Genomic DNA, 26205 nt, shown 5'->3' on the forward strand with positions numbered 1-26205 from the left:
ATAAGCCTACCTGGTTAATCCATACAAGTGTCTAGCAAAGGTCATTTTAACTGCAACTGTTAAATTCTGGTCAGTTCAAACACTGAATCAAATCAATTTGATCAAAATACATACCGCAAAGTAAAGCACCTACAGCACACAGGAGCAACAGAGTCCTCATGGCTGAAAGACAGAAAGATTGATTTTAGAGTACTTTCTAAACTAAATGAGTCCCAGGACGAACAGTGCTTACCTGCAGGGTTGTGTCAAAGATGATGCTTTTGCAGAAGCCCTTTTATAGCGTACAAAAACACAACCAACCCCCCTGAAACATTCCCATCCCTAAAGTACCAGTCTTGTTGGACCTGTACATTCTGCCTTTCAGGTCCTCCTGAATGGTGACACTGGTCTGATGGCTGATAAGAACATACTTTTCTGATGTTGTACCACACCCACTGATACTTGTATTCATGAAATATTTATAGGAATTGCTTATTGTCAATGTTTGATGTGGACTGCAAATCGGCATCCAGGAAGCTCTGACACACTCCAACCACATGAGACCAGGCAGTGTCCTGTACTATGAGAAACTCAGTCTATGAGACCAGCGTCTGGTATGACAGTGAGGACCAGAGCCTAAAATATCAGTAAACATTCCCCATCACACCCCAGACACCACCTTTTTTCACTCCTCTGAAAGGTGCTACAGGTACTGTATGTCAGCCTCACCGGATGCCAGAACAGCTCCTTCCCACAGTCCATTACTCTGATGAACACTTATATTTGTTGAGCAGTTTCAATCATATATGCAGGTATATACAGATGTGTGTGAAATTTAGTCAAAAGTAACCAGAATAACCACATACTTGACAAAACAGAATTTCACCTTTTGAGATCAATGAAATACATAGTCTTCTTTCAACTCAAGTTTTCTATTTTAGATTCTAAGAGCAGCCAGGCTTCATTGCTATTATGCCTCTGGAGAATATCTCTACGAAAACCATCCTTCACCCGCTGCCAAACCAGTCATACTGGCTAAAGAAGATTCTCTAGACTCTTTCACATCTGATGTGGAAAAAAAGGGAGTATCCCCCAAATATTGGCTCAAATAATGGCACTCCTGTTGACGGTCAAATGTTCAAAAGCAATAAGTAAAAGGGTGAATGAGAGCAGCAATGTCATTGATCAAATGTACACTAAAGTTAAGATGTGTTTTGCTCATGTTCTTGATTATTTAAGTGCTTCAAAAGTCAGGTGCCACTTATGTGCAAACCTATTACCATTTGGTAATAGGTACCATATATATAGGTACCATATATGGGTACATAGGTACATATATATAATAGGTACCATATATAGGTACCTATATTACCATTTGCTAAGGATACCAAGCCTGGTATCCTTACCAAATGGGTGGTGAATTTAATGTCACCAATCAGTGTTAAGAAAACTAACCCGGTTTTGGATTTACCTGACTGCCAGAATCATACAATCCCTCAAAACAGTTAACAGTCGACAGACTTCATAAAAGACAGTTCATCTATTGCTGCAGATAAAATGAAATAACTGGAATTCTGGTTCTCAATGTATTATACACATAAATAATTGAGGACACCCATAGACAGCTGTAACTGTTCATTCCGTTGCCTTGAACCTTTGATAACTGGAATGGCAATACAGTTTAATCTAATCTAAACTTTATTCTGAGAATGCAATGTTAAATATCTTTGAGAGCACTGTTGTCACAATTTTCAATGCAATTGCAATCTGAAATTCAAATGGTTGTTGTTTAACTTGATTTTATAATTAATATTGAACAAGATTGAGAACATTAACATTATCCATTAGATCCACTGTGAAAAGAGAAGACTTGAAAATTTTAAAACTGTCAATGTGTTGGGATCTCACCACGTGGCCTGAACAAAGAAAAGCTTACAAAGGAAACAAAAGCCCAAGATACCATCAATTCATTAACACATTCCTGAGAAACCTGTAACCTAAACATTGGGCCAAGTTTGGATCCACACCCTAATCATTTGAGTGCCCAGGGGTTCTGCAGAGACCGTGTTCGCAAGACTGTGATGTCATCAAAGTAGATCAAGCAAACACTGTGTAAAGAGAACCTGCTCAACATTCACCCACCGATGCAGCGGTACCATGGACATTTTACCCCACACCAAATGCGTCAGTGGCAAAGTCAGTGGTTTATATCTAGGCAGAGATGAATTATTGTAGTGTTTTAACAAGCACATTTTGAGTAATGTGATGGAGTTCTGTGCCCTCCATGTGAAGTTGTGCTGTAATCCATCTAAAGGTATCACTGACTTCATAGCTGTGCACTGACTTGCCAACCTCTGACACCACTGAGCCACTCAGCTCTTATATTGACAACTTGCTGTCATTAATGTATTTCCATGATTTAGGTCTATTCTCTCTTCTACCTGCCCCCCCTCCCAAACACACACACACACACACACACACACACACACACACACACACACACACACACACACAATTCTCCTTCTCTGCCCAGATGACCATCAAGAGGCTCCCCCCATATGATCCTGGTCCATTTTTCCTTGGCACTGTTGCTTATTGGGGGTCAGGTCCTGGGTTACTGTAAAGTGCCTACAGACCATTTTGATTGCAACAGGCACAAAATAAACAAAGATTAATTGAATTGTGTACATTTATCGACTGCAGTTATCCAAACTAGGAAAAAAAAAATCTCTCGTTTCCATTTATGTGCTTCTTTCCTTCTTCTTACTAACCCACAAACAATTGCGCTCCTCCAAACTGCATTCTTTCACGACGTAGTTTGTGTTACGGTGAATTACCACTCTTTACCAGTTTAGTGGACTACATTTCCATAGTCAGATTAACAAATTGAAGTCTTGCTGGCTTCTCTGCATCACCAAATTTGGCAGTATGTCGTCGTTACGTTTGACATGGCTGAGTGTAAAAGTCCTAGATCCTGACAGGTCAAAACTTAACTGGTTGAAATATCACAGCTTCAAAAGCAAAATGAGGCTGATGAATCTTCTCAGATTGGAAAATCACAGCTTGAAAATGGAATAAAACAGAAAGAGTTCAAGACGTAAAGTGTAGATTTATGACTTCATGATGATGGTCACACTGGTCAGATGGGATGAAGGCCGCGGGGCAGAGCAGGTCTTACACCCCAAAAAAGCTTTTTTAAGAAAGCTTTATCATAACTTATATTTATTCGTCTGAGTTGGAAAAGCATCAACATTGGCCATTGGCCTTCTGGGCCTGCCACTTCCTTGTTTCCTCTCCTCATTGTGTAGCATCATTGCCGTGCATCGAACCACCACAAGCAGGTGTTTCCAGCTCCAAATATCTTGGTCTTGTCTCACTCTCAGTACTCTTTGGTAATGTTTTGGCCTGGTTGTTGGGGGGCTTAGAGACTTTATATTCTGTTATACACACATCAGCTCTGTCATAAGACACATGACATATGAGCACATGAGAGCCCACAAAGGCATTTTAAATCACAAAATTTGTGCACAGTCCCACATTCAGTGTCTCTAAACAGTGCACAGTGAGCAGCACATTCTCCTGCAGCTGTGGAGCAATGAGCAACCAGGGCAAGCACAAATGTTATTACAATGTTATTACAATTCCTACAAAGGAGGGCATAACGTGTGAGTGTGTTAGTGATGCCTTTTTAGAAGCATATCTTTTTTTTAGTTTTATCATGCGAAAACGTCCCTGTTGGGTTCTCCGTTGTATTGTACAGATTATTTGATCATCATATATTCTGTTTGACCTTACGTCTGCGTGTCTCCAGGCAGTGTTTTTAACTGTAGTTCCCTTTGTACCAATAGATGGTGTTTGTGCTCCTTAACCTGAAGGCATTCCTTATCCTGCTTTCAAACTGAATTTAGTTGGTTGATGCTGGATTTTCCAACACAAATTGATTTGCCTTTTCGTGGCTTTATTCTCATATGTCATCACACTGACATCACCATTACACATTTAAGTGTGCGGGAACACTGCAAGGTAATGAGGAGGCAAGTTTTTGAACGTAAAAAAAACTATAGAGGGCTCGAGATTCTCTGGGCTGATTGGCCGTAGATTCATTTGCAAAGTTCACAGGTACACTCAATGCACCACACTTCCCGCTTTTTTAACAGGCTAGCAACGTTGCCATAAATAACCATTTCCCTCAAAATGCTGGAAATATGCCCACCAAATCTCCTTCCACGTTTCCAGTGCATCCCCAAATCCCCGATCTGGGATATTTCCCTGAGCATGATGTACTTCATTTATGTGCATCCCAGGGAGATCAACGGAAAGACCAATATTATGGAAGTGGTCCAAAACTTTGTAAAGCAGGCGGGTAATTTTAGCAGGTCAATGCGGGACGACTTTCATATTGCAAGTAAGCTGCAAATTTCCCAGGTTGCTTGCAGGGTCATTCGACGTGGAAAGAAATGCCTCAACAACTTTTCGGATTGCTGAAAAGACCTACGTCAGTCTGGAACAACACAGGATTTTTGAACAGTGCAAAAGGGGCTTTACAATGTTACATTGTGGTATTATTACTAATGCCGTAATGTAACATTGGGTCAAAAAAAGGTGCCACTGATTTTTGATGTGTGTGTGCGCAGAGGAGTAACTAATACTTCCTGCTGAAGTAACTGATTCATACTTCCTGCTGAGCACGTTCAGAGAAAACTTTCTATGAAATGTCAAATTTTCTTTCATTTTCCACTGCAGCACAAAGATATTTCTGAGCTGTATTCAAGAATGTGCGTGTATTCTGAGAACTGACCGTGCAGAGGTGAACAACTCACTCATCTGCACACTGCTGCACAGGTGCCATCAACGGGTTTGGGGAAATGGCTAAATCAGCTGCTGTGGACAGAAAACTGGGGCTCTTTCATGGTCACCAGGGTGTCACTGAGATCTAGTGAACTCTGTCTACATCCAGAAACGGAAAGATTCTCACACAAAGGAGCTGAGCAGTGTAATCTTTATCATCTTCTGATCAAAATATCTTCCCAGACTGCTGACAGGAAGAACTTTCATGGAATTTGCGTGAGTGTTTCCCCTCCACTCCTCATCAGCAGCCAAAATTTTAATGACGCCACTACATTTAATTTGCTTCTTTATTATTGATTCACAACGTTTTTGATTAGAATTAAAGAAATAAGCATGAAAATGTGGTAACAGACATAGGAAACCCAGAAAATGAAACTGGACAGAACTTCATGCGTGTTATAATGTCCTCCTCCTCTAATAGATGTTGGCCACAAATGGGCTCCTTTAACCCAGGTCATGATAGAAATGAGCAGAATCAATAAGCTAAAACAATTTCAAAAATGGTGATTACGAGAAGATGAAGACAAGAAACTTGAGCTGAGTGAGTTCATTCTCTTCTTTCTGTTCGAGGGAAAAAAAGCAGGAATGTAAGCCAAGTCTGTGCAACCGTTTTAGGAGAACCATCAGTTGCTTCCTGGAGAAAAAAAACTTCAATTTTTACCTTATTCCCAGGTGCTCTTTTCGAAGTCTCTCTACAGACCACTGGAATGAAAAGAAACGGTAGTTTAGACATTTTTACAAAATAAATTTGTAGTCACTCGGGCCCAACTGACTGAAGAAGCAGAGAGATTCTGGGAAGGAGAGCAGGTTCTGGGGAAAAATTGGTGTTACCTGCTGTCTTAACTAAACAGAACAGCGTATAGTTAAACTCCTCTCTCAGAGGGACTGCCTTAAATGTGAACATGGAACTTCCTGGAAATTAATATTGCACCCCATGAACCTTAAATGTCCTTGGAGGACAAACAATGATTGCATTACAAGCTTGGTAGCATTTTATGGCCATGGCTGTCAGCTTTACCCGTTTTTAATCAGTAATTACCTTGGGAGATTCTCTGGAATTTCCTAATTAAATTGGACCAAATACAATTAAAAGCCACATTCTTATTCTTTTTAAAGGACTCTATGGACTCCTCATCTTGTTCTTGCTGTAAAGAGAACAAGTGCTTGGATAGATGTAACGCCATCCCATCTCTTTCTGATCCGTACTCGATTAGTTCTGCGTCAAATTAAATCAATGCTTGAACGATCAAGGGCAACGTTGAGGTTCAACACATCTGCAGGACGGGAAGGGTTAAAGCAAAGTCCCAGAGTTGCAGTTTTTAAAAGGTAACTGTGATGGGACCACAAAATAAAGAATGTTTCATGGCACAAAATGTTGGAATTCTTCCACTGTGATTAAATGACCCACCATCTAGAGAAGTCCCCGGCCCTCCAGGAGGCCACAATTTCAGCCACATTGTTTGTGACTTTTCCATTTGCGGTCTGCATGTCGTCTTTGGGGTCGTCATTGCCGTTGCCACAGGCGCCGCACAATTTATTGGTCAGGGTACCGTCGACAATGACGGTAACCTCCTGAGCCCTGGAGTAGGTGACCCTCACAGCGGGAGTTATATCAATGACCACAGTGTCTACTGAGAGCTGGATGGAAAGTTCATTAGCCATTTTGCTGGGAAGATATTCTTTCTTGCCGTTTACCTGAATCAGACAAAGAACCAGGAAAAGAAACATGAGCGAAAAAGCACACTTGGAAACCGTTTTGTGCATCTATTTAAAGGCTCCCGGCACTTCTCACCCAGGTTACGTGTTGACTGTTCACTGCCACAGTGGTGTCTTTGAAGAAAACATATAAGATGGCGACAGTGGGGGATGACCCTGTGCTGCAGACCCTAATGTCCACCACCACACGGAACCACTGCTGGTTACTCTCATCACACAGGGATGCCAGCTCAAATGCTCCATTATTGGCTATTGCTCCAGACATGGCATCGAAGGATGTGATGTGGCCCTTTCTGCTGATGCTGCATTTCTTCTGTCTGATGAAGCAGCCTCTGGTCCCGTCTCTTATACTGCACTCCTCTCCACTGGCACATGATACCTCTTGGCAACTGGTCATCCCAGAGGCCTTGCAAGTGCACTTAGAGCTACACTTGCTGCATATTACAGACTCCCCCACCTGGAAAACATTGTGTGTTGTGCATTTTTAAAGAATATAGTGAATATATTATATTGTTTTTCTAACAGAATAGTTAGAAAGTCTAAAAGAATAGTTACAGCAGCAATGGTGATAATAATAATAATTAAAAATCAACTTTACCCTCAGATATCTTCCATTAAATACACAACCGCAGTTTTCCAGGGGAACACATTTGTTAGCATCAAAAACAAAGCCAGGATCACACTGGCACCCTTCAAATCTTCTTTCAGAGCAAGCAACTGGCCTATAAAGTTAGCGCAGGTCCCTCCGCATGTGCTGCCACTCAGCTCATAGTGACTGTTTGAAGGACAGGAAGCAGCTACGAGAGAAGAGAACATCGTAAGATGCTGAGTGAATGTGTTACGACAGCTTAGCTAACATGTTGTTGGACGGAACTCACGGCATGAGGAGGTGGTCCTCCATGGCTCAATTTGTACTCCTGCCCCCTGACATGCCAGCGCATAGGCCATGATATTATTACACTGTGTGTCTTTGTTGCCACCCGTTGCACAGGCGTCAAAAACACAATGAGACAAATATGGCTCAGGGTTAATCTCAGTGTGACAGGCTTTAAACGGCCCTTTAGGATCGCTAATAATGCCGCATGAGTCTGGTTTACTGAACAAGGTTTCCTTGGCCTTTGGACATACTGGGCATTGTTTGCCACACCCTCCACATTCATCGGTATGTTGGTCCAATGCCCACGATTTCCCAAACTGATCGACATCTCTTGTGTTTTTGCCGCTGGGAAGTTTGAAGTCGTCACTGGGATTGTTGTTGTTGTTACCGCAGAGACCGCACATCTTCCCCTGGTATGTAGAGGGCACGATCACTTCAACATAATAGACTGTGTTGTAAAGGACTTTGAGCCCAAAGTCTGTCTGGACAATTATGTTTTGGCCTTGTTGGGTGACTTGCACACGGCCGTTATCGAGGGAGAGCGGAATGTTTACGAGTTCATTATTCAGCTGAAAAGAAAAGAGAATTTTGGTAAGGTAACAGTCATTCAGGACTAACTGTTTTCTGAAGAGGTCTGAAACTCACATTGACTTTCCATGGCACTCCTTGCTTGATGGTTATTTCATAACCGAAGACCTGCACAGTGATCGTCTTGGTAACAGCCACTTTTCCGTTGCCAAATCTCTGATTTCTTTGGGTGACTGTGAATGCTGTCAGGGAGTTTGGGTCGATATCACATGTTTTTGCCAATACATACTCACAGGTACCCTGGAAATCAAAGCGTCTTCCATCAAAGGAAATGTAATGAGGGTCACCAGACGCTACACATTTGTCGTGCTTTATGGGGTGGCAGCCATTAACTCCATTCAGAAGCTTACAGGTCTCCCCTTTGAGACATTTGTTCTTTTGGCAAGACATGTCACCCGTCTCGCCACAGACACATTTCTCTTCACACTGAGAGTCAGGATAGATTATGTCTCCTTTCCGGTAGTAACGGCCCTCATAAGAGCATCCGCAGTCTTTCACAGGCACGCAGGTATCTCCGCTTAGCAGGTAGCCATCGTTGCACTCACACCCCTCTATACAGGCCTTGTGGCATTTTTTATCAGAGGTTAAACTGGAACAAGTTGTTGGACATGCCGAAGCGCACAGAGTATAATGGCTGTTAGCTGGACATGTCATTGCTGTGAATAAGTAGAGATGGATAAGAGAAACATTTAGCGATGTTTTTATGCAAGGCATCATAATCTTGAGACCAGAAAGGAGTCAAACTTACGACAGAAGTCCTCTCTTCTCCAGGTATCAACGGTGATTCCCTCATTCTGACAGGCAGAGGCATAAGTTTGAATGGCATCACAGATTGCTGCAAAGTGGCCATGATACTGACAGGCATCAAAGACGCAGTCCTTCAGGAAAGGACCAGGGTCCAACTGCTTGTGACAATTTTTAAAAGATCCAGTCTTTTCAGTGATAATTCCGCAGTAACGCTGGGCCTCATACTTGCTTTTCTGCTCTTCTGAGCATTCCTGGCAGTGTGCGCCTTGGCAGGCTGTCGAGCAGCCTGGTGTCAGGGCCACCTGCCAGCTCTCCCCGAGCTTGTTGCTGTTTGTGGTGGTCTGACCGTTTGGCATGGACATGTCATCCTGACCCTTCCCATTGTAGTTGCCACAGAGACCACAGACCATGCTTTGGTAGTTGCTGGGTAAAGTAACACGCATCGTGCTCTGCCAGTCAAAAGTCACGGTTATGCCGGCAGCTGTGTTCACCACAGCCTTCCGGCCGCTGAGGGACACCTTCAGTTTATCACTGTATTCCAGTGGTAACAAAGCAAGCTCATCGTTAAGCTGGAGAGCAGAGAAGGAAAGGAAGAAAATGCCATAAGATTATCGATTCAACCATTTGTTGTCCATGCTAATCCATGCTGCTAATTGCATTTAAATGACTGCACACATCTTAGGACACAGGAAAGCACAGGAATATCAGAATTTGACAACAAAGACAACATTATGATTAACTTGCTGGAATTAGTTGTCTTGTTTTTAATATTGCTGTGGGACATTTCTTCCTCTTCCAAAATAAATATATTTTTTTATTTAACAACTTCATCCCCACTATACATTCAGCCCCCTCTTACCAGAATCCTGTTGGGGTACTGTCTGCTGAGGGTCAGGGTGATGCCGTAAATGTAAAATTTGACAGTCTTTGTGAACGACACAGACGTGCTTCCCCGGTGGTCATTCTGCACAGTCACGTTGAAAGGCTCCAGACCCTCCTGCCTGGAGCACAGCCCCACTAGCTGGTACACACACGTGCCCTGGAAATCAAACCTATGGCCGTCAAAGGTGTGGTAGTGCGGGTCACCCGAGGCTGAGCACGTGGCATGACTGGTGGCTGCACAGGTTCTCTGTCCATCTACCAGGGTGCAAACCTCCTTGGCTGAGCAGGAGGCCTCGCTGCATTTTACCAGACCCAGGGTCGTATCGCATTCACAGAGACGACTACACCCCTCATTGGCCCAGAAGCGCTGGCCTGGTTTGTAGTAGCGGCCCTCATAGGAGCACCCGCATGTTTCTTGAGGCACGCAGACACCTCCACTGAGAACATAACCCTTGTCACACACACAGCTCTCCACACAGTTAAGGGTACAAATCACGGGCTCATCAGGAAATGGACAAGACGGCTGACACGGGCTGGCACATTCTTCATAATGGCTATGACGTGGACAGTTCATTGCTGAACAGAAGAAAAAAAATAAAGGTAGAAATAAAATAAATGTAAAGCATGAGGTGAAAGATGAAACTGAGCGTCTTGTAAATACTTACGGCAGCCATACTTCTTCCTCCAGCCTGTGATCTTTACTCCTTTGTCATTGCATTCGCTCGTGTAGGAGGCCAGTGCTTGGCACAGCATCTTTTTATCCCCATCATTCAAGCATATGTCATACACACAGCTATGAAAGAAGGCCTGTGGATCCACTTTCTTATGACAAATCTTAAACAATCCATTCTTAGCAGTGAGAGCACCACAGAACGCCTCAGTCTGATAGCGCTGAAGCATGTTTTCGTTACAGGTAGGGCAATCTTTCTCACATACGGAGCAGGGAGAGTCTTTCTCCTGGTCAGGTGTTTGCCAACTTTTGCCCCACTCTATTACTGAGGGGACTGCTTTACCAGCTGGGTCTAGGCGCTCGTCGGCATGGTTACCATTGAAGTTCCCACACAGACCGCAGACACTGCCGTAGTAGCTGCTTGGCAGTTTGATGACCAGGTGCCACCTCCACTCATAGGAGACGACCAGGCCAAAATTTGTCTCCACCACTGCACGGCCCCCCCTATGAAGCAGTGACACTTTACCCTCACCGAGTTCCACAGGAAGATTCAAAAGCTGCCCATCCACCTGGAGGGAAAAGAAATGTACATAATACTCCTAATGCTTGAATATTCGATCACTTTACACTTCAGAGTAAAAGCTTACCATGACCCTGCCAACTTGGTTCTTGCGGATGGTGATGGAGTAGCCATATACAGAAACATGTACCTCCCTGACATAAGAGACTGCTTTGTTGCCCCGATTGTCATTTCTTTCAGTGACAGAGAAGGGAACAAGTCCATCCAAGTCCCCGCAAGTCTCAGACATGACATAATTACATGTGCCCTGAAAGTCAAAATTGTAACCGTCATATGTGTGGAAGTGGGGATCACCCCAGGCCCAGCAGGTGCCTGTGTACACGGGTACACACTCTGCTTCTCCCTTCACAACGCGGCACTTCTCCTTGATCCGACATTTGACATCCTCACAGGGATCTTTAAAAGATACATGCAAGACATTAGAATGATTAAATACAGTTGCTCTTAAAAAAATATATATATATATGAATTGTCAGCTGAGAATTGTTTTGCCTTACCTGTGTGGTAGCATGCCCTAACTCCTTTCCTGACAATGCATTTGGTATTCTGAGGGCAAGAATGTTGTTCACAGACGAGGCCTTTGTCTGGCTGACAGGTACATTTTTCTTCACAGTTTTCTTCGTACATCACCTCACCAGGCTGCAGAGATAGTGCAGGGGCATTGCAATGAGGGCAAACAGGTCTGCACACAGCTCTGTTTTTGTCTGGATGTGGGTTTTGGTGTTAATGCCCCAAATGTTGATTTTTACCTTGTAACTTTTCCCATTGTCAAAGCAGCCACACTTGTTTTCTTCAATACATGTTTCTCCATTAAACGAAAAGCCATCGTTACATTCACAGCCTTCTGTACATTCAGGGGTGGGAAAAACGATGTCCGTGAGGCCCGGGCAGGTTAATTCCCAGTTGTCTGCACAAACCTCATAGTGACTGTTTGTTGGGCATTTCATGGCTGAAATAAACATTCACAAAAGAGGAAAAATATCTTTTAGCCAGATGCTGTGGTTATGTTTACAAAGTAGTGTAACAACAATATATTGTTTTCACAAATAATGGGGAAATTAACCAAAGAACTTACGACAGAATGATTTTGTCCGCCAGTTTTTGATGTCCACACCTGCCTTGTGACAACTGAAGGCATAGGTTGCTACGCTGTCACACAGAGCGCTTCCTTCCCCGTTGGAAGCACAGACATCAAAGATGCAGTCGTCAAAATATGGTTTGGGGTCTAATTTATCATGGCAGATTTTGAAAGGGCCGTTGGGTGCTGTCATAATGCCACAGTAGGTGGATGTTGAAAATAAAGCCTTGAGTGGGGGCTTGCAGTTAGGACAGCTCTTTCCCTTACAGCCATCTAGACACACTGCTCCAGGGATTTTGACCTTCCATGAAGCTCCAAATGAGTTCACATCTTTGACAATTATGCCTCGAGAATCTCTGAAGTCATCTCCTTTATTGCCATTGAAGTTGCCGCACAGACCACAGACCTTATCCCGGTAGTTACCAGGTACGGTGACTGTCACATGATACACAAGGTCATATGTGACGATAAGCTCAAAATCTGTTTCGACAATGTAACGTCGGCCTTGTTTGTAGATCTTAACAGCTCCCTCATTCAGATTCAAAGGAAGATGTCTGAGCACTCCATTTACCTGCAAGACATCAATAAAGATCACAGAAAATCATATATAACAACATTCAAGATTATTTCATATCCTATACTGCATTCAAAATGGTTAAAATTTCTCACCAGGATGCCTGACGTCTTTTGCTTCATGATCAGAGTGAAGCCGTAAACCTCCACAGCAACCATTTTGGTGACAGACACCACTCTTCTTTTATTTCTTTCCCACCGCACATTTTCAACATTGACGGAAAAGTCCACCAGGTTGCTTCCTTCTAACCCACAGCTCTTGGAGAGGGTGTAAGTGCATGTCCCCTGAAAATCGAACTTTAGCCCATCAAAAGAGGTGTAGTGAGGATCACCAGAGGCTTGGCACACACCCTTGCCAACTGGGTGACATTTGTGGATGCCTTTCACGATCTTGCACTCCTCATTTGGTCCACATTTAAAGTCCTTGCATTCAACCTAAGAAAATGATTAGAATCCCTTGAGTATATATACATTTCCAAAGCAAAAATCTCTACTTGGGTGTCCATTACCTCTCCACCTTGCTTGCACTTGCATTGTTCTTGACACTGTCCATTGGGATAAAACACTTGGCCAGTACGGTAGTACTTGTTGTCATAGAGGCAACCGCACTGCGACAAGGGAACGCACACATCTCCACTGAGAACGTACCCGTCGTCACAGGAACAGGCCTCCTTACAATCAGAATCACAGGCTACAGGAGAGACTAGACTCATGCAGGAAGCTGGACATCCATTTGCACATAGTTCATAGTGGCTGTGGAGTGGACATTTCATTGCTATACAGAAAAGGAAAGCATACAGACCTCAGATAAGTATGTTTTACCTCATTCTTTTCAAGTATTGTTGTAAATAATAGCAATAAAATATCTTATATGGAAATGAAAGCATTTCTCACCGCAGAACTGACTCGTTCGCCAGTTGAACACCTTGGCCCCTTCATTCTGACAAGCTTCTGTGTATGATGTAACAGCCTGACACAGCTCCTCCTTTCTTCCCTTAAACATGCAAACATCAAAAACGCAGTCTTCAAAGTACTCCGCTGGGCTCACTTTAGCGTGGCACTCACGGAACGGTCCACTGGGATCTTTGATGATGCCACAGAAATCCTTTTGTTCATACTGAATCTTCTGGTTGATGTCACATTTAGGACAGACCCCTTTGCAGCCACCAACACAACCGGGGATTTCACCGATTTTCCAGCTGTTGCCAAACTCTGACGCGGGAACAGGTTTGTCACCGTTCTTTGGAATGAGGTCATCTGGTTTTTTGCCATTGTAGTTGCCACAGAGCCCACAAACAGCTCCCTCATAGGTGCCTGGCAGTGTCACAGATGCCCGACTACGCCAGTCAAAAGTAACCTTGAGGCCAAAGGTCGTGGTGACCACAGCAATAAAGCCATTCTTCTGAACAGAGATTCTCCCTTCATCCAGTGTGACAGGCAAGTTAACCAGCTCGTTATTCACCTGGAAATAAAATCACTTTTATTATCAAAGTATTACGAAAATTTTAGACAGTACTCAGTAGATTGTGTTCTTACCAGAATGTTGCCCTTGTAGCTTGTTGTCATGATAATGCTGAGTGAATACACTTTGACCTCTACCAACTTAGTGAAAGAAACCCTTTTATTATGGCGGTGTTCATTCTGCACCCGCACTTCAAACTGTTCCAGCTCGGTGTTGTTGTTGCAGAGTGCAGCTAGCTGGTATACGCATGTACCCTGAAAGTCGAACTTCTTCCTGTCGAAGGTCATGTAATGGGGGTCACCACTGGAATGGCAGGTGCTTTGAGATAATGCATGGCACTTCCTCACGCCTTTGATCACCTTACACTGTTCCCCTGCCTTACAGCTTTTATCCTTACATTCCACCTTTCGGTTTCTTGGGTTGCATTTACACCATCGACGACACGAGTCATCAGCCCAGAATGATTCCCCTGAAGGAACGTATCGACCCTCATGGGTACAGCCGCAGTTATTAGTTCGCACACAGCGGTTTCCACTCAGCACAAAGCCTTTGTTGCAGGTGCAGGTCTGAACACAGGGGAGTTTGCATTTGGAGGGAGCAGTAGGGTCAGAACATGTGGCTGGGCAGGCACTACCACAAAGTTCATAGTGGCTGTTGGCGGGACATGTAACATCTTTAGGGATGAAAGAGAACAGTCTTAGAGAATATGTGGGCAAATATTAACTGTGATGTAATAAGGAATTAAAAATGTAAGTTCTCAAGCACCATCTGTTCTAAAATTACTTACGGCATTTGGACATTTTCCTCCAGTCTTGGACCTGAACTCCAGCAGTTTGGCATACTTCAGTGTAGTCCTCCAGAGCGTTGCAAAGAAAATGTCGACTGCCCTTTGCCATGCACACATCGTATTTACAGTTCTCCAGATACACTTGAGGGTCAATGGTGCTATGACATTTACTGAATGGTCCATTTTTTAGTGTGATGATGCCACAAAAAGTATCACTCTCCCAATGCTTCATGTTTTTGTTTTCACAGTGGTCACACCCGCCCACACAGTCATCTCTGCAGTGAGCCTTTTCACCCATCCCTTGAACCTTCCAGCTACTTCCAAAGGCCACTGCCCCATTAGCCTGGGTGCCAGAGGGTGTTGTGAAATCATCATTGGGGTTTCCATTAAAGTTGCCGCAGAGCCCACAAGTCTTTCCAGCATAAGACTCGGTCAGACTGACTAAAAGACGATTGTTCCAGTCGTATCGAACAGTCAGACCAAAATCAGTCTGAATAAGCACTGAACGGCCACTTTGAGACAATAGCAGCTTATTGTTGTTTAAGGCTATTGGCAAAGTCCACAGGCTGTTGTCAATCTGTACAATTGAAAAAAAAAAAAGATTGAAGTCATGAACATACCATCAAGCTATTAGAAAGACACTCTGTATAAGAACACAAAATCCTTACCCTTACACGACCTCTTTCGGACCGAACAACTGTAATGGTGATACCATAAACCTTCACTGTGACCACACCGACATATGACACCCTGAGGCTTCCTCTGTTCTCGTTTTCGGCAAGGACCTCAAAGCCCTGGAGCTTATCATCCGCCATACAGGTTTTAGCGATGACATAGGTGCAGGTTCCCATGAAGTCAAAGCGTCGCCCATCAAAGGTATGGTAGTGGGGGTCTCCCATGGCCCAGCAAGTAGTGAGCTGTTGAGGGATTTCTGGCTTTCCTGGAGGATTAACATCAACAATTTGTTAGCTTTAATCTTTATGAGTAGTATGGGAGTTTTTTTGCATGCATGCACCTTACCTGGCTGAACACACTGTCCTGCGGAACCATAACCATTTCTGTTAGAGAATCCTATACTGTAGAGGGCAAAGGGGATACCAGAACTGGAAAGAATGTTTCCCCTATTGGAGTCGATCTGCGTCCAAAGATATTCTGTCCCCGGAAATTGTGTCCACTTTGTATTTTGAGGCAAGGGTTTACCATCTAATCTCAGTTTTGGCACAGCCATGTTTTGCACCACGATCAGAGCTTGATTGTCAAAATCTTTTATAAACCTTAATGAGTAATGGGAGCAGTATTTGTCTGTCGAGAGCACGGACATCAAAAAATTGTCATAGATGGTAGATCCTTTTTGTGCACCACTGAACATCATGAGAACCTGGATTCCATGACTAGCTTGAAGGTACAGTGGGCTTCTTTGGGAAATTTTAAACTGTTTTAATGTTCCGGCACCAAGATTCATAGTGTCCTGTCTGGAACTACCGATTTTAAGTTGGGTGGGCTGAGAGGCCATGACATAGACAGTGTCATATTTAGTCTGTAAGGTGACTGGAGGCACAAAAAATGTGGTGCCCCACTTATCTACTGGCAGTAGTTGCTCATAGACATGATTACAGTACAAATACAAGACTCTGGTACATGTGTGACCTGTGAAAACAGCAAGGTTGTTGTTAGAGGAAACTCTGGTTCCAGTAAGGTCGTTTTGACTCACAATTAGTACACTTTCATATGGCTTGAGTTTAAGCAACAGTGTAGAGCCTTTATAATAGACATTTCCATTATATCTAAAGGGGCTTGCTGCGAAAATATTCACTGTGTTGCTGTCTTTTCCATTTGTTATAGAAAACTCTTTACTGGGCAGGTTACTAGGGGTGATTACATAGTATTCTTTACCCCATTCTGTGGTGGGATACACCACAGAGGTATCTGCTGTTCTCGGCTTATAGTTCAAGGCTGTGATGGTCACATCAGCTGAGGATTCAACTATAACGGAACACTGAGGCTTCCTGAAGTTGTTTAATTCACAGAAAGAAGGGATAGAGGCAGTGAAAGTTTCTCCTAAACGTAAAGTTTTCTCTTGCTGGAAGTTTGAGAGTGAAGTTTTGACCGTGACCTTGGCATGATCCTGAACAGCAGTGATGAAAAGCTGAAGTTGAGCTTTATTGTCGAACCTATAGTTCATCAAGAAGGACAGGACAAACTCCCGTCCCGCTGATCCAGCATTAGATGGAACTGTTGTATAGAGTGATAAAAAGAAAACAGAGGCTTAGTAAAATCTTGATGATGAAAAGTTTGAAACAACAGATTAGACTGTTTCAATCCTTGGGAAACATTGCACACATTAGAAAGAAAAGAAACAAACACAACTCCCTACAACTATTTTAAAGTAATAATTAGAAATCACTGGCTTTTTTACTCAACTGAAATTGATGAGTGAAAATATCACTACGTGCGCCTTTTGTTGCTAAAAATCAGCATGTATACCTCAGCTACATTCAGTAAAGCAGTTACATCTCAGTGGAAGCTCAATTTAAATGTGATGTGAAACAAGAATAAGTTTCAGTTAAGATGATAAGCCTTTTTTCTTCTCTAGAAATCCTCAATTATAAACCTACCTGGTTAATCCATACAAGTGTCTAGCAAAGGTCATTTTAACTGCAACTTTTAAATTCTGGACAGATCAAACACTGATTCAAATCAATTTGATCAAAAATACGTACCGCAAAGTAAAGCACCTACAGCACACAGGAGCAACAGAGTCCTCATGGCTGAAAGACAGAAAGTTTGATTTTAGAGTACTTTCTAAACTAAATGAGTCCCAGGACGAACAGTGCTTACCTGCAGGGATGTGTCAAAGATGATGCTTTTGCAGAAGCCCTTTTATAGTGTACAAAAACACAACCAACCCCCCATGACAAATTCCCATCCTCTTAAACAAATTAAGGTAGAATGTACAGGTCCTGCTGGATGTTGACATTGGTCTGATGGCCAATAACAACATCAGTCTGTTTTTGACGCACCACACCCACCAATGCTTGTATTCATGAAACATTTATAGGAACTGCTTATTGTAAATGTTTGATGTGGACTGCAAATAAAGGCATGTAGGTAGAATTAAATTTTGGATTCAGAATAACTCAAAAATGAAGTGAAAAACTGAAATCACATGTTAATCCAGCTTCTCAATTTCCTCAAGACTCTATGAAGCACAGTAGTGTGCATGTAGCCTCTTAAGCATGTGAGTCACAGTCGTGATGAAAGTTTTCCTACACTGGAATCAGTAGCCTACTGGACAGCCAGGGGGTGAGGGGTGGATACAGGGATACATGATGTTCTACAGGTACCTAACTGGATTCAAGTCGAAAACATTTATGCCTTCAACATCCAGGAACCTCTGATACAGTCCAGCCAGGTAGTGTTCTACACCAGGAACCCACTTCTCCAGCACCTGTTCTGACAATGAGGACCACAGTCTAAAATATCAGCAAACATCACATCCCAGATTCATTTTGCTCTCTCCTCCCCTCTGGAAGGTGCTACAGGTTCTGTATGCCAGCCCAAAAACACACAAGAACAATTTATTTCCACAGGCCAGTGGAGATGCCTAGACTGTCCTTGCTGGAGGGGGGTGGTTCCACTTGTGCCGAGGTGGAAATACCATCTTGATTGGTGTGCCCATTACTCTTGGTGAGGTTTGGGGTTCCGTGCTCTAGAGTGCCCACAGAAACTGTCCATTTAAGACCAAATTAGCTGTAGCCCAGTTTTGTGTGGGCTTGTATACATAGGCATGCATGATAAGTGTGTGTGTGAGGGGGGAATGATTGTGTGAGAGCACACGTGAGAGTGCCTTGTGAATGGCCGTGATTATGAGTGTGGCCCACTCCAAATTGTGTGCGATGGCTATGCCTGGGGCGTCCTGATTCTGGGAGGGAGGGGTGTGTGTGCCCCTAATCACATGGTGTTGGAGCCTTTTGCTGCGTGGGCCCTCTTCGGGCCCCCTTTGCTTTTTTGCCCTGCAGGATGGGATTGTGGTTGTCCACAGACTGGCTCTTATGTCTGCTTTGGCTGGCCAGGGTCATTGGGTTTTCTTTCTTTTTGCTGTTTGTGGCCCTGTGCCTGGTTTAGTATAGTGGGGTTATGCTGTCCCGGTCTTACTCATCAGTACACCAAGTGGCAAACCTAGGCATACACATATTACACAGACATATACTATTCCTAACACACACACCATATATGTAGCCACAGTTGTACACAAAAAATAAGCAATCATAAAGACAAACTTTGCCTGCAAGATCACACTTGTGGAAGGTTCAATGGGTGGTTAGAAGGCAGATTTTTTTGAATGTGGTTGCATGTTTTCAGTGTTGCTGCAGTCTGAATTTATTTATAATCACCATTTGTATTGTTGAATGATGTTCACAAGTATCAGCGTACAAGGTATGAATACACGTTTGTGGGTTCATAGGGGCATATGTATATGCGTGTGAAGTTTTTTATTTGTTTCAAAGTAAGTTCTTTGTTGTATTATTTTTAGGGTTTTTAGTGGAGAAGGTAAACTGTAAAGTTAAGATGTGTTTTGTTCATGTCCTTAATATTTCAAGCACTTCAAAATTCAATTCAGGTGCCACTTATGTTTATAGTTATACGTGTATTTATTTTCGAGATTCTTGGGAAAATTCCGACCAAGCCTGGTATGCTTACCAAATGGGTGGATAGTTGAATTGGACCAATTAATGCTAAGAAAACTAACCTGGTTGTTGATTTACCTGACTACCAGACTCATATAAGCTCTCAAAATAACAATTTACAGTTGACATACTTTATGAAAGACAGCAGTTTATCTACTGCAGCAAATAAAATGAAATAACATTCTGGTAATCAATGTAGCATGCACAAAAATAACTGTTCATTGTGTTGTCTTGAACCTCCGATGTGTGCAATGGCAATACAGTTGAATCTAATGTAATTTTTATTCTAACAAGGCTGAATGCCTTTGATGACATTGTTGTCACAACCTTGAGAGGAATTGCAATCTGGAATTCAAATGACACTTGGTTGATGAAATTACTTTTATATTTAATATATTATATGATTGAGAATGATAACATTATCAATTTTTGTCAATGAGAAAAGAGAAGAGTTAAAATGGTCTGCACAGCAATGATGTTGAAGTCAACATGCAACATGTAGGGCCCTGTGTGAGCATTTGAGTGTGTCTTGTGCCAGGGTAGCTCGGTTGTGCTCTGAAGATGTCCTGACACCTTCCCTGTTTGGTCCACACTGGAGCTTAAACCAAGTAAATGTTTTTTTCATAAACATGATTGTATAATGTTCCATTTGTTATTTTTAGAGTTGTAATAGCTAACCTGAATTTACCTCTATAAATAATGTGTCATGCAATTGTTGGTGTCTTGTTTTCCTTGCATATTTACCTTGAAATTTAGATCATGGATGCCACACCCACACTGACTAGAAGGCACACACATGCCAGGATTAAACACATTCCCATGATGGCACAGTTAACCATCACAACAGCCATCTTTTGAGATGCAATGGAGCAGAGCATGACTCGAATGTAACCTGTCAAGACATTTGCCCAGGCTGATGCGGTCAGGCCCATAGTGTGTGGTCATAATAAGCCTTCTGCCAAACTGAGATGCTTCAATTTGTCCATTGTCAAAAGATACGTTTCTTCTGAACTTTAAGTTCACCTTAAAGTACAGAACTAAGTTACATTGCAAGTTATTTCAATCCCTCAAATGAATACAAATGGTGCAATTTACAATCATTTTCCATTGAGTTTCTGGGTCAGCGATGACTGCAATTGGGGGTAGTTGAAATATTAGTCTATTGAACAAAAAACACTATTTTCATCCTTTTTCAAGCTGAACAAGAGTATAAAACTATTAATACTCTTGGCAGAAAAGCTGAAACCAATGCATTCAAATGTGATACAACCAAAACTGACAAACACTGGGCACATTCCTTGTACTGTAACCCCCCACTTTTCTGAACAGCTTTTTTATGAGGTTGCAGGTTACATTTTTACTTTCGCAGGTACACTTTTGGAAGCACATTTCCACCAGCGACACCCCAGCGGTGCAACCCCTTACACCACAGGTGGCAAACTGTGGCCCGTGGGCCAAATTTGGCCCGCAATGTATATTGTATATTATATTTGGCCTGCGAAGCCATACCAATTGACTATTAGAGCTGGCCCACCGGTATTATCATGCATGTGCTAAAACTACAAATACCACAATCCTCTGCAGGTGTTTTGGTGTAAAAATCCACACTCCACATCAGCTGAAAACTGGTAAAAAGAAAGGCAGAAAACAGGACCTTTCTGGACAAGCGGTAGGCAGAATATCTATTTAGATATGTAAAAGACGGACCTGTCTGTCTTGTATGTGGAGCCAATGTGCGTTACAAGGAGGACAACATCAGATGGCACTATAAAATGCAACACCAAGACAAGCACAAGCAGCTGGACATGATTCAAAGGTGCTAGAAAGTAGAAGAGATAAAAAGACATTACATTTGCATTACATTAGCTTACATTGGAAAAAGATTACTGTTGAAATTTAATTCAGAAGGCTGCAAATAAAAAGAGACATACAATATTTGTTTTGCTTCATTTTCTCCTGCTTATCCGAATCTGGGTTGCGGGGGCAGCAGCTTCAGGAGGGATGCCCAGACATCCCTTTCCCCGGCCATATCCATCAGCTCCTCCGGGGGGACCCCCAGCTGCTCCCAAGCCCGGCGAGAGATGTAATCCCTCCACCTAGTCCTGGGTCGCTACGAGGCCTCCTCCCGGTGGGATATGTCCGGAACACCTCTAACGGGAGGCGTCCGGAAGGCATCCTGGCCAGATGCCCGAGCCACCCCAGCAGACTCCTTTCGATGTGGAGAAGCAGCGGTTCTACTCCGAGCTCCTCCCGGATGTCCGAGCTTCTCACCCTATCTCTAAGGTTGAGCCCGGCCACCCTGCGGAGGAAACTCATTTTCAGCCGCTTGTATCCACAATCTTGTTCTTTGGCCATAGGTGAGGATTGGGACGTCGATCAACCGGTAAATCGAGAGCTTCACCTTCCAGCTCAGCTCCTTCTTCACCATGACAGATCAGTCAAGCGCCTGCATCACTGTTGACGCCGCTCCGATCCGCCTGTCGATCTCACGTTCCATCATACCCTCACTCATGAACAAGATCCCGAGATACTTGAAGTCCTCCACCTGGGGCAGAACCTCCTCTTCGACTCGGAGAAGGCACTCTACCTTTTTCTGAGCGAGGACCATGGACTCTGACTTGGAGGTGCTCATCCGCATCCCTGCCGCTTCACACTTGGTTGCGACCCGTCCCAGCATTTGTTGGAGGTCCCTGCTGCCAGAACTCAACACCCTCCACTTCCTGAAATTCTAGAAATGCGCTTAGAAATTCTGTCCATAAAAGTTATGAACAGAACCGGTGACAAATGGCAGCCCTGGCGGGGTCCAACCCTCACTGGGAATGAGTCCAACTTACAACTGGCTATCTGGACCAAGCTCCTGCTCGGTACAGGGACTGGACAGCCCTTATCCACCCCATACTCCCAGATCACCCCCCACAGGATGCTCCTGGGGACCTGGTCATAGGCCTTTTCCAAGTCCACAAAGCACATGTGGACTGGTTGGGCAAACTCCCAACTCCCCTCAAGCACCCCAGCAAGGGTAAAGAGCTGATCCGTGGTTCCACGACCGGGGAGGCTGAGGAGTGTGATCCCCCTGTAGTTGAAACACACCCTCTGGTCCCCACTCTTGAAAATTGGGACCACCACCAAGGTTTGTCAGTCCAAAGGCACTGCCCCCGATGTGCACGCAATGTTGCAGAGGTGTGTCAACCAGAACAGCCAACATCCAGATGTTGTGTCAACATCCAGAGCCTTAAGATACACCGGGTGGATCTCATACGCTCCCGGAGCTCCGCCACCAGGCAGCTGTTACACAACCTCAGCAACTTCGGCTCCGGAAATTGGATGGTCCACCTCCTGGTCTTCCAACTCTGTTCCTCCTTGAGGATACGTGTTGGTAGGATTGAGGAGCTCCTGGAAGTATTCCTTCCACCGCCAGATAATTGCCCCAGGAGATGTCAGCAGCACCTCACGCACACCTAGCACGGTGTGGGCAAGTTGCCATCTGCCACCCCTAAGGCGCCGGACAGTTTGCCAGAATCTTCTCGGTGCCGACCGAAAGTCTTCCTCCATAGCCTCACCGGCTGCTGGTGAGACCGGGCCCAGCTGGTTCGAGCTGAGCCCGGTCGGGCCCCATGGACGTAGGCCCGGCCACCAGGCGCTCGCAATCAAGCCCCAGCCCCAGGCCTGGCTCTAGGGTGGGGCCCCGGTAATCCTCCGGGCCGGGTACGCGGCTTCCCTGTGTGCTGTACCATGTTGGGTCTTATGAACCATTCTTTCTCTGACCCTTCACCTAGGACCAATTTGCCTTGTGAGACCCTACCAGGGTCTGCCTCGGACAGCATAGCTCCCAGGCTCATTAGGGTACGCAAACTCCTCAACCACGATAAGGTGATGGTTCACGGAGGAGAGGCATACAATATTTAATATTTATTTTAAAAATGAATGCCAGTGATGTGTTTTTTTAATTTGAATTTTGCATGTGTGCAATACTAAATTATATATCGTATAGCTTTGCTTGTTCAATGTTGTTGTTTAGCAAAAGTAGTCTGGGTCCAAATCAAAAGGTTCAGTGTTATAGCTGGAGGAAGATTTTTTTCAATAAATATCAATGTTGGCCCGCGACTTTATCCCAGTTTTAAATTTTAGCCCACTGGGTATTTGAGTTTGACGCCTCTGCCTTACACCCTCCTTGAGATACCTAGGAGTAGAGAGTCTAACAGGACATTGAATTCTTTATAGACAACTGCAAGAACAAATTTCTCATACTACTTCATATACTCACCACAAAAGGAAACCCCTTCTCCAAAGCTGACAGGCAGTTGAGCAGCTTGACAAGCAGCTGCATAAGACGTAATGGAAGTGTAGAGGGCTGAATAACATCCATTATAATATGAAGAATCTAGAACGCATCTGTGGGTAGAATTTTGGATTGAAAATCAATGCACCTTTTTTTTAAAAAAAAAAAGGGTAAAAGAGTTTCAAGAAAAAGCTATTTATAAATAAATAAATTTGTTTTTAGAAATTTACCGCAGCTAGCATCAGAAATTGTGATTGTAATAGCATTCATTTCATTAAGTTGAACTTGGTGAGAACCACTGAATAAACACAACTGTCTTTAAAGCTAAAGTGATTCCTATTGAAAGGTTATGGAATACAACCCATTAACAATGACACAGGTGAAGACCTTTTCAGGATGACGCATCTGCTTGTGTTGCAAGGTTTTGCAGACCATTCCACATGAACAGTGAGCAGAATGACAGATGACCTCTCAGAAACCGAGCTGGCCACAGTTGTCTGGTGACCTGAAAGTGGAGTTTCTCCCGTGGAATTTCCCCTGGGGTCCATACAGCCGACAATCTGAAGCACAGGGCTTGTAGTGAGTTTGTTGTCAAGTCACCTCTGAAATTATATCATTGCATGATTTTCTGCATTTCCTTTCTTGCCAACTGGCAAATTATCATAACAGGTTTTACGTTCGTCACAGAAAAACAAACAGGACTTTAAGGCTCTGTAAATATCGGTCTCAGCATCATTCACTTATCAATTATGCACTTTTTACACAAGGAATTAGGATTGATTATGCTATGACGCTGAGCAAATGCACCGTTCACGTCTATGAGCACTGTAGACCGAGACGCCCTCAGAGTAAACACCTGCAGAAATTGTTTCATTTAGCCGTGTCCTCAGAGTACAATCATCATCTTCAAAGAGGTGTGCACCAACAACATCCACATTTGTTTTGCTAATAGGAGAAGAAGGTGCCAGTAAAGGATATTCGTGACTATAAGGAGGACGTGACTATTGAGCACAGACAGTCGGAGGCCCACAGGTTGCAGTTCTGCAGCAGTTTGCTCTATGAAACCTGAATTAAACTAGAATTTGGTTTCAATTTAAAGGAAGTTATTTTGGAAATTATTTTGCAGAGGGAAAAAATTATGACCTTAAATTTGGTCTTAACCTTAAAACAGCCACACTGGTCGACTGGTACACAAGCCTGACTATCAAGACGGTACCCAGTGTTACACTGGCATCCTTCCTCACAGGGTCCCAGAGTCTGATGTCAGAACAAAAGGAAGACTATTCAGCTATTGTATATGAAAAACTGAGGACACAGATGAGCTGTAAAATAAACATGTGGGAGGTAAAACAGTAATTACCTTCATTAATTAATTGACAAATAAAACCAAACAATGTGTGAAGTTAGCCTAACCAGTCTGGGCCAAGTATTCCTACCATCTACTTACATGCAAAGTCATAACAAAGGGAAAAAGGTCTCTTGAGGTATGTCAGAATGCCACAGTACTGGTTAGAGGTGTACTCTGGCGTGTACTCTGGCGTAATCGACAGTTTTGACTAGTACTTTTACATGCGTCACTGCAGGATGACTTAAATCATCACGGGACACAAGGATCAGAACTCACAGTGCCATTGGGCAGGTGCAGGTCATCAGGGATTACATTAGAGTTCCCACAAAGGCCACAGGTTGTGTTCTGGTTGTGTCGCATACCTTGATCTTAACGTCTTTTTTCCCCACATCTCATTGAGCAGAACTGATTTTAAGGTTGCTATTTTCCATCCATTTTCTGATGCGTGCTGATGTTCTGGGCCAGCTTTCATAAACACTATTTACCTGTGTGGAATGTGTCACTGTTAAACACAAAACAGCTTGCACGGGCCATTTAAAAGCTTTTACATACATATGAGATGCCATGTTGCAAAAAGTCTTACATAGTTTACCAGAATTTTTCCAGGAGAAGCCGCTGACATTTTCAAATCCATCTGATGGACTTGCAGATAGATTTGTCTGCCCTCACAGGTATAAAGTAATATATAGAATTCAGACTTCACATGTAGTATATAGTGTTTCATCCAAAGAGCAGTGTGCTGCTTCAAGTTTGGGGTGGAAAATAAGTTGACACTTTTCATCCTCTCCACAGGAGACATTGTGATAAGGCATGTGTCCTCCAGCACGACATGCACAGCTTTGTTCACACCTACACCTCTCCTGTGTTGCCTTTAAGTCCGTGGTACATGCAGCCCAAATTTTCTGGAGAAACACATAAGTTGCCACAGTGCACCAAGCCCCAACAGGTATAGCTGGTGTAACTGGTACTGGAGGGGCAGCAGAATACTGAAGATTGTAAAATGTCAAATTTAAGTTCGACCAGTGACCCATGAGTACCATCTAGTGGTCAAATTACACAAAAAGGTTGTAACAAAAGCAACAATACAGTATACCTGTATTTCA

The 26205-nt window shown here is 43.5% G+C and overlaps 1 protein-coding gene across 1 annotated transcript; it reads right to left on the reverse strand.

Annotated features, from left to right (window-relative positions):
• Positions 1–5488: 5488 nt before the first annotated feature.
• On the reverse strand, positions 5489–17555 carry LOC130532507 (IgGFc-binding protein-like). The gene is made up of 21 exons (XM_057045188.1): positions 17508–17555; positions 15808–17019; positions 15456–15727; positions 14788–15364; positions 14075–14673; positions 13433–14000; positions 13048–13313; positions 12635–12973; positions 11963–12536; positions 11637–11836; positions 11385–11526; positions 10955–11283; positions 10303–10876; positions 9615–10213; positions 8757–9324; positions 8066–8664; positions 7422–7989; positions 7142–7340; positions 6620–7000; positions 6236–6522; positions 5489–5529 (listed from the first exon to the last, which is right to left on the reverse strand). The coding sequence occupies exons 1-18, from the start codon at positions 17551–17553 to the stop codon at positions 7144–7146; spliced, it is 8229 nt and encodes a 2742-aa protein (XP_056901168.1). The 5' UTR covers positions 17554–17555; the 3' UTR covers positions 5489–5529; positions 6236–6522; positions 6620–7000; positions 7142–7143.
• Positions 17556–26205: the final 8650 nt, after the last annotated feature.

The sequence above is a fragment of the Takifugu flavidus genome, chromosome 10, assembly GCF_003711565.1.
Source record: "Takifugu flavidus isolate HTHZ2018 chromosome 10, ASM371156v2, whole genome shotgun sequence".
NCBI lineage: Eukaryota > Metazoa > Chordata > Actinopteri > Tetraodontiformes > Tetraodontidae > Takifugu > Takifugu flavidus.

Coding starts and splice junctions, on each gene's coding strand:
- LOC130532507 (XM_057045188.1), bottom strand. CDS start 17,553: ATGAGGACTCTGTTGCTCCTGTGTGCTGTAGGTGCTTTACTTTGCG. Junction 15,728..15,807: donor AGGACAGTGTGTTCAGCCAG/GTAAGGTGCATG, acceptor TTAATCCTCCAG/GAAAGCCAGAAATCCCTCAA. Junction 12,974..13,047: donor AGTGCAAGCAAGGTGGAGAG/GTAATGGACACC, acceptor TCATTTTCTTAG/GTTGAATGCAAGGACTTTAA.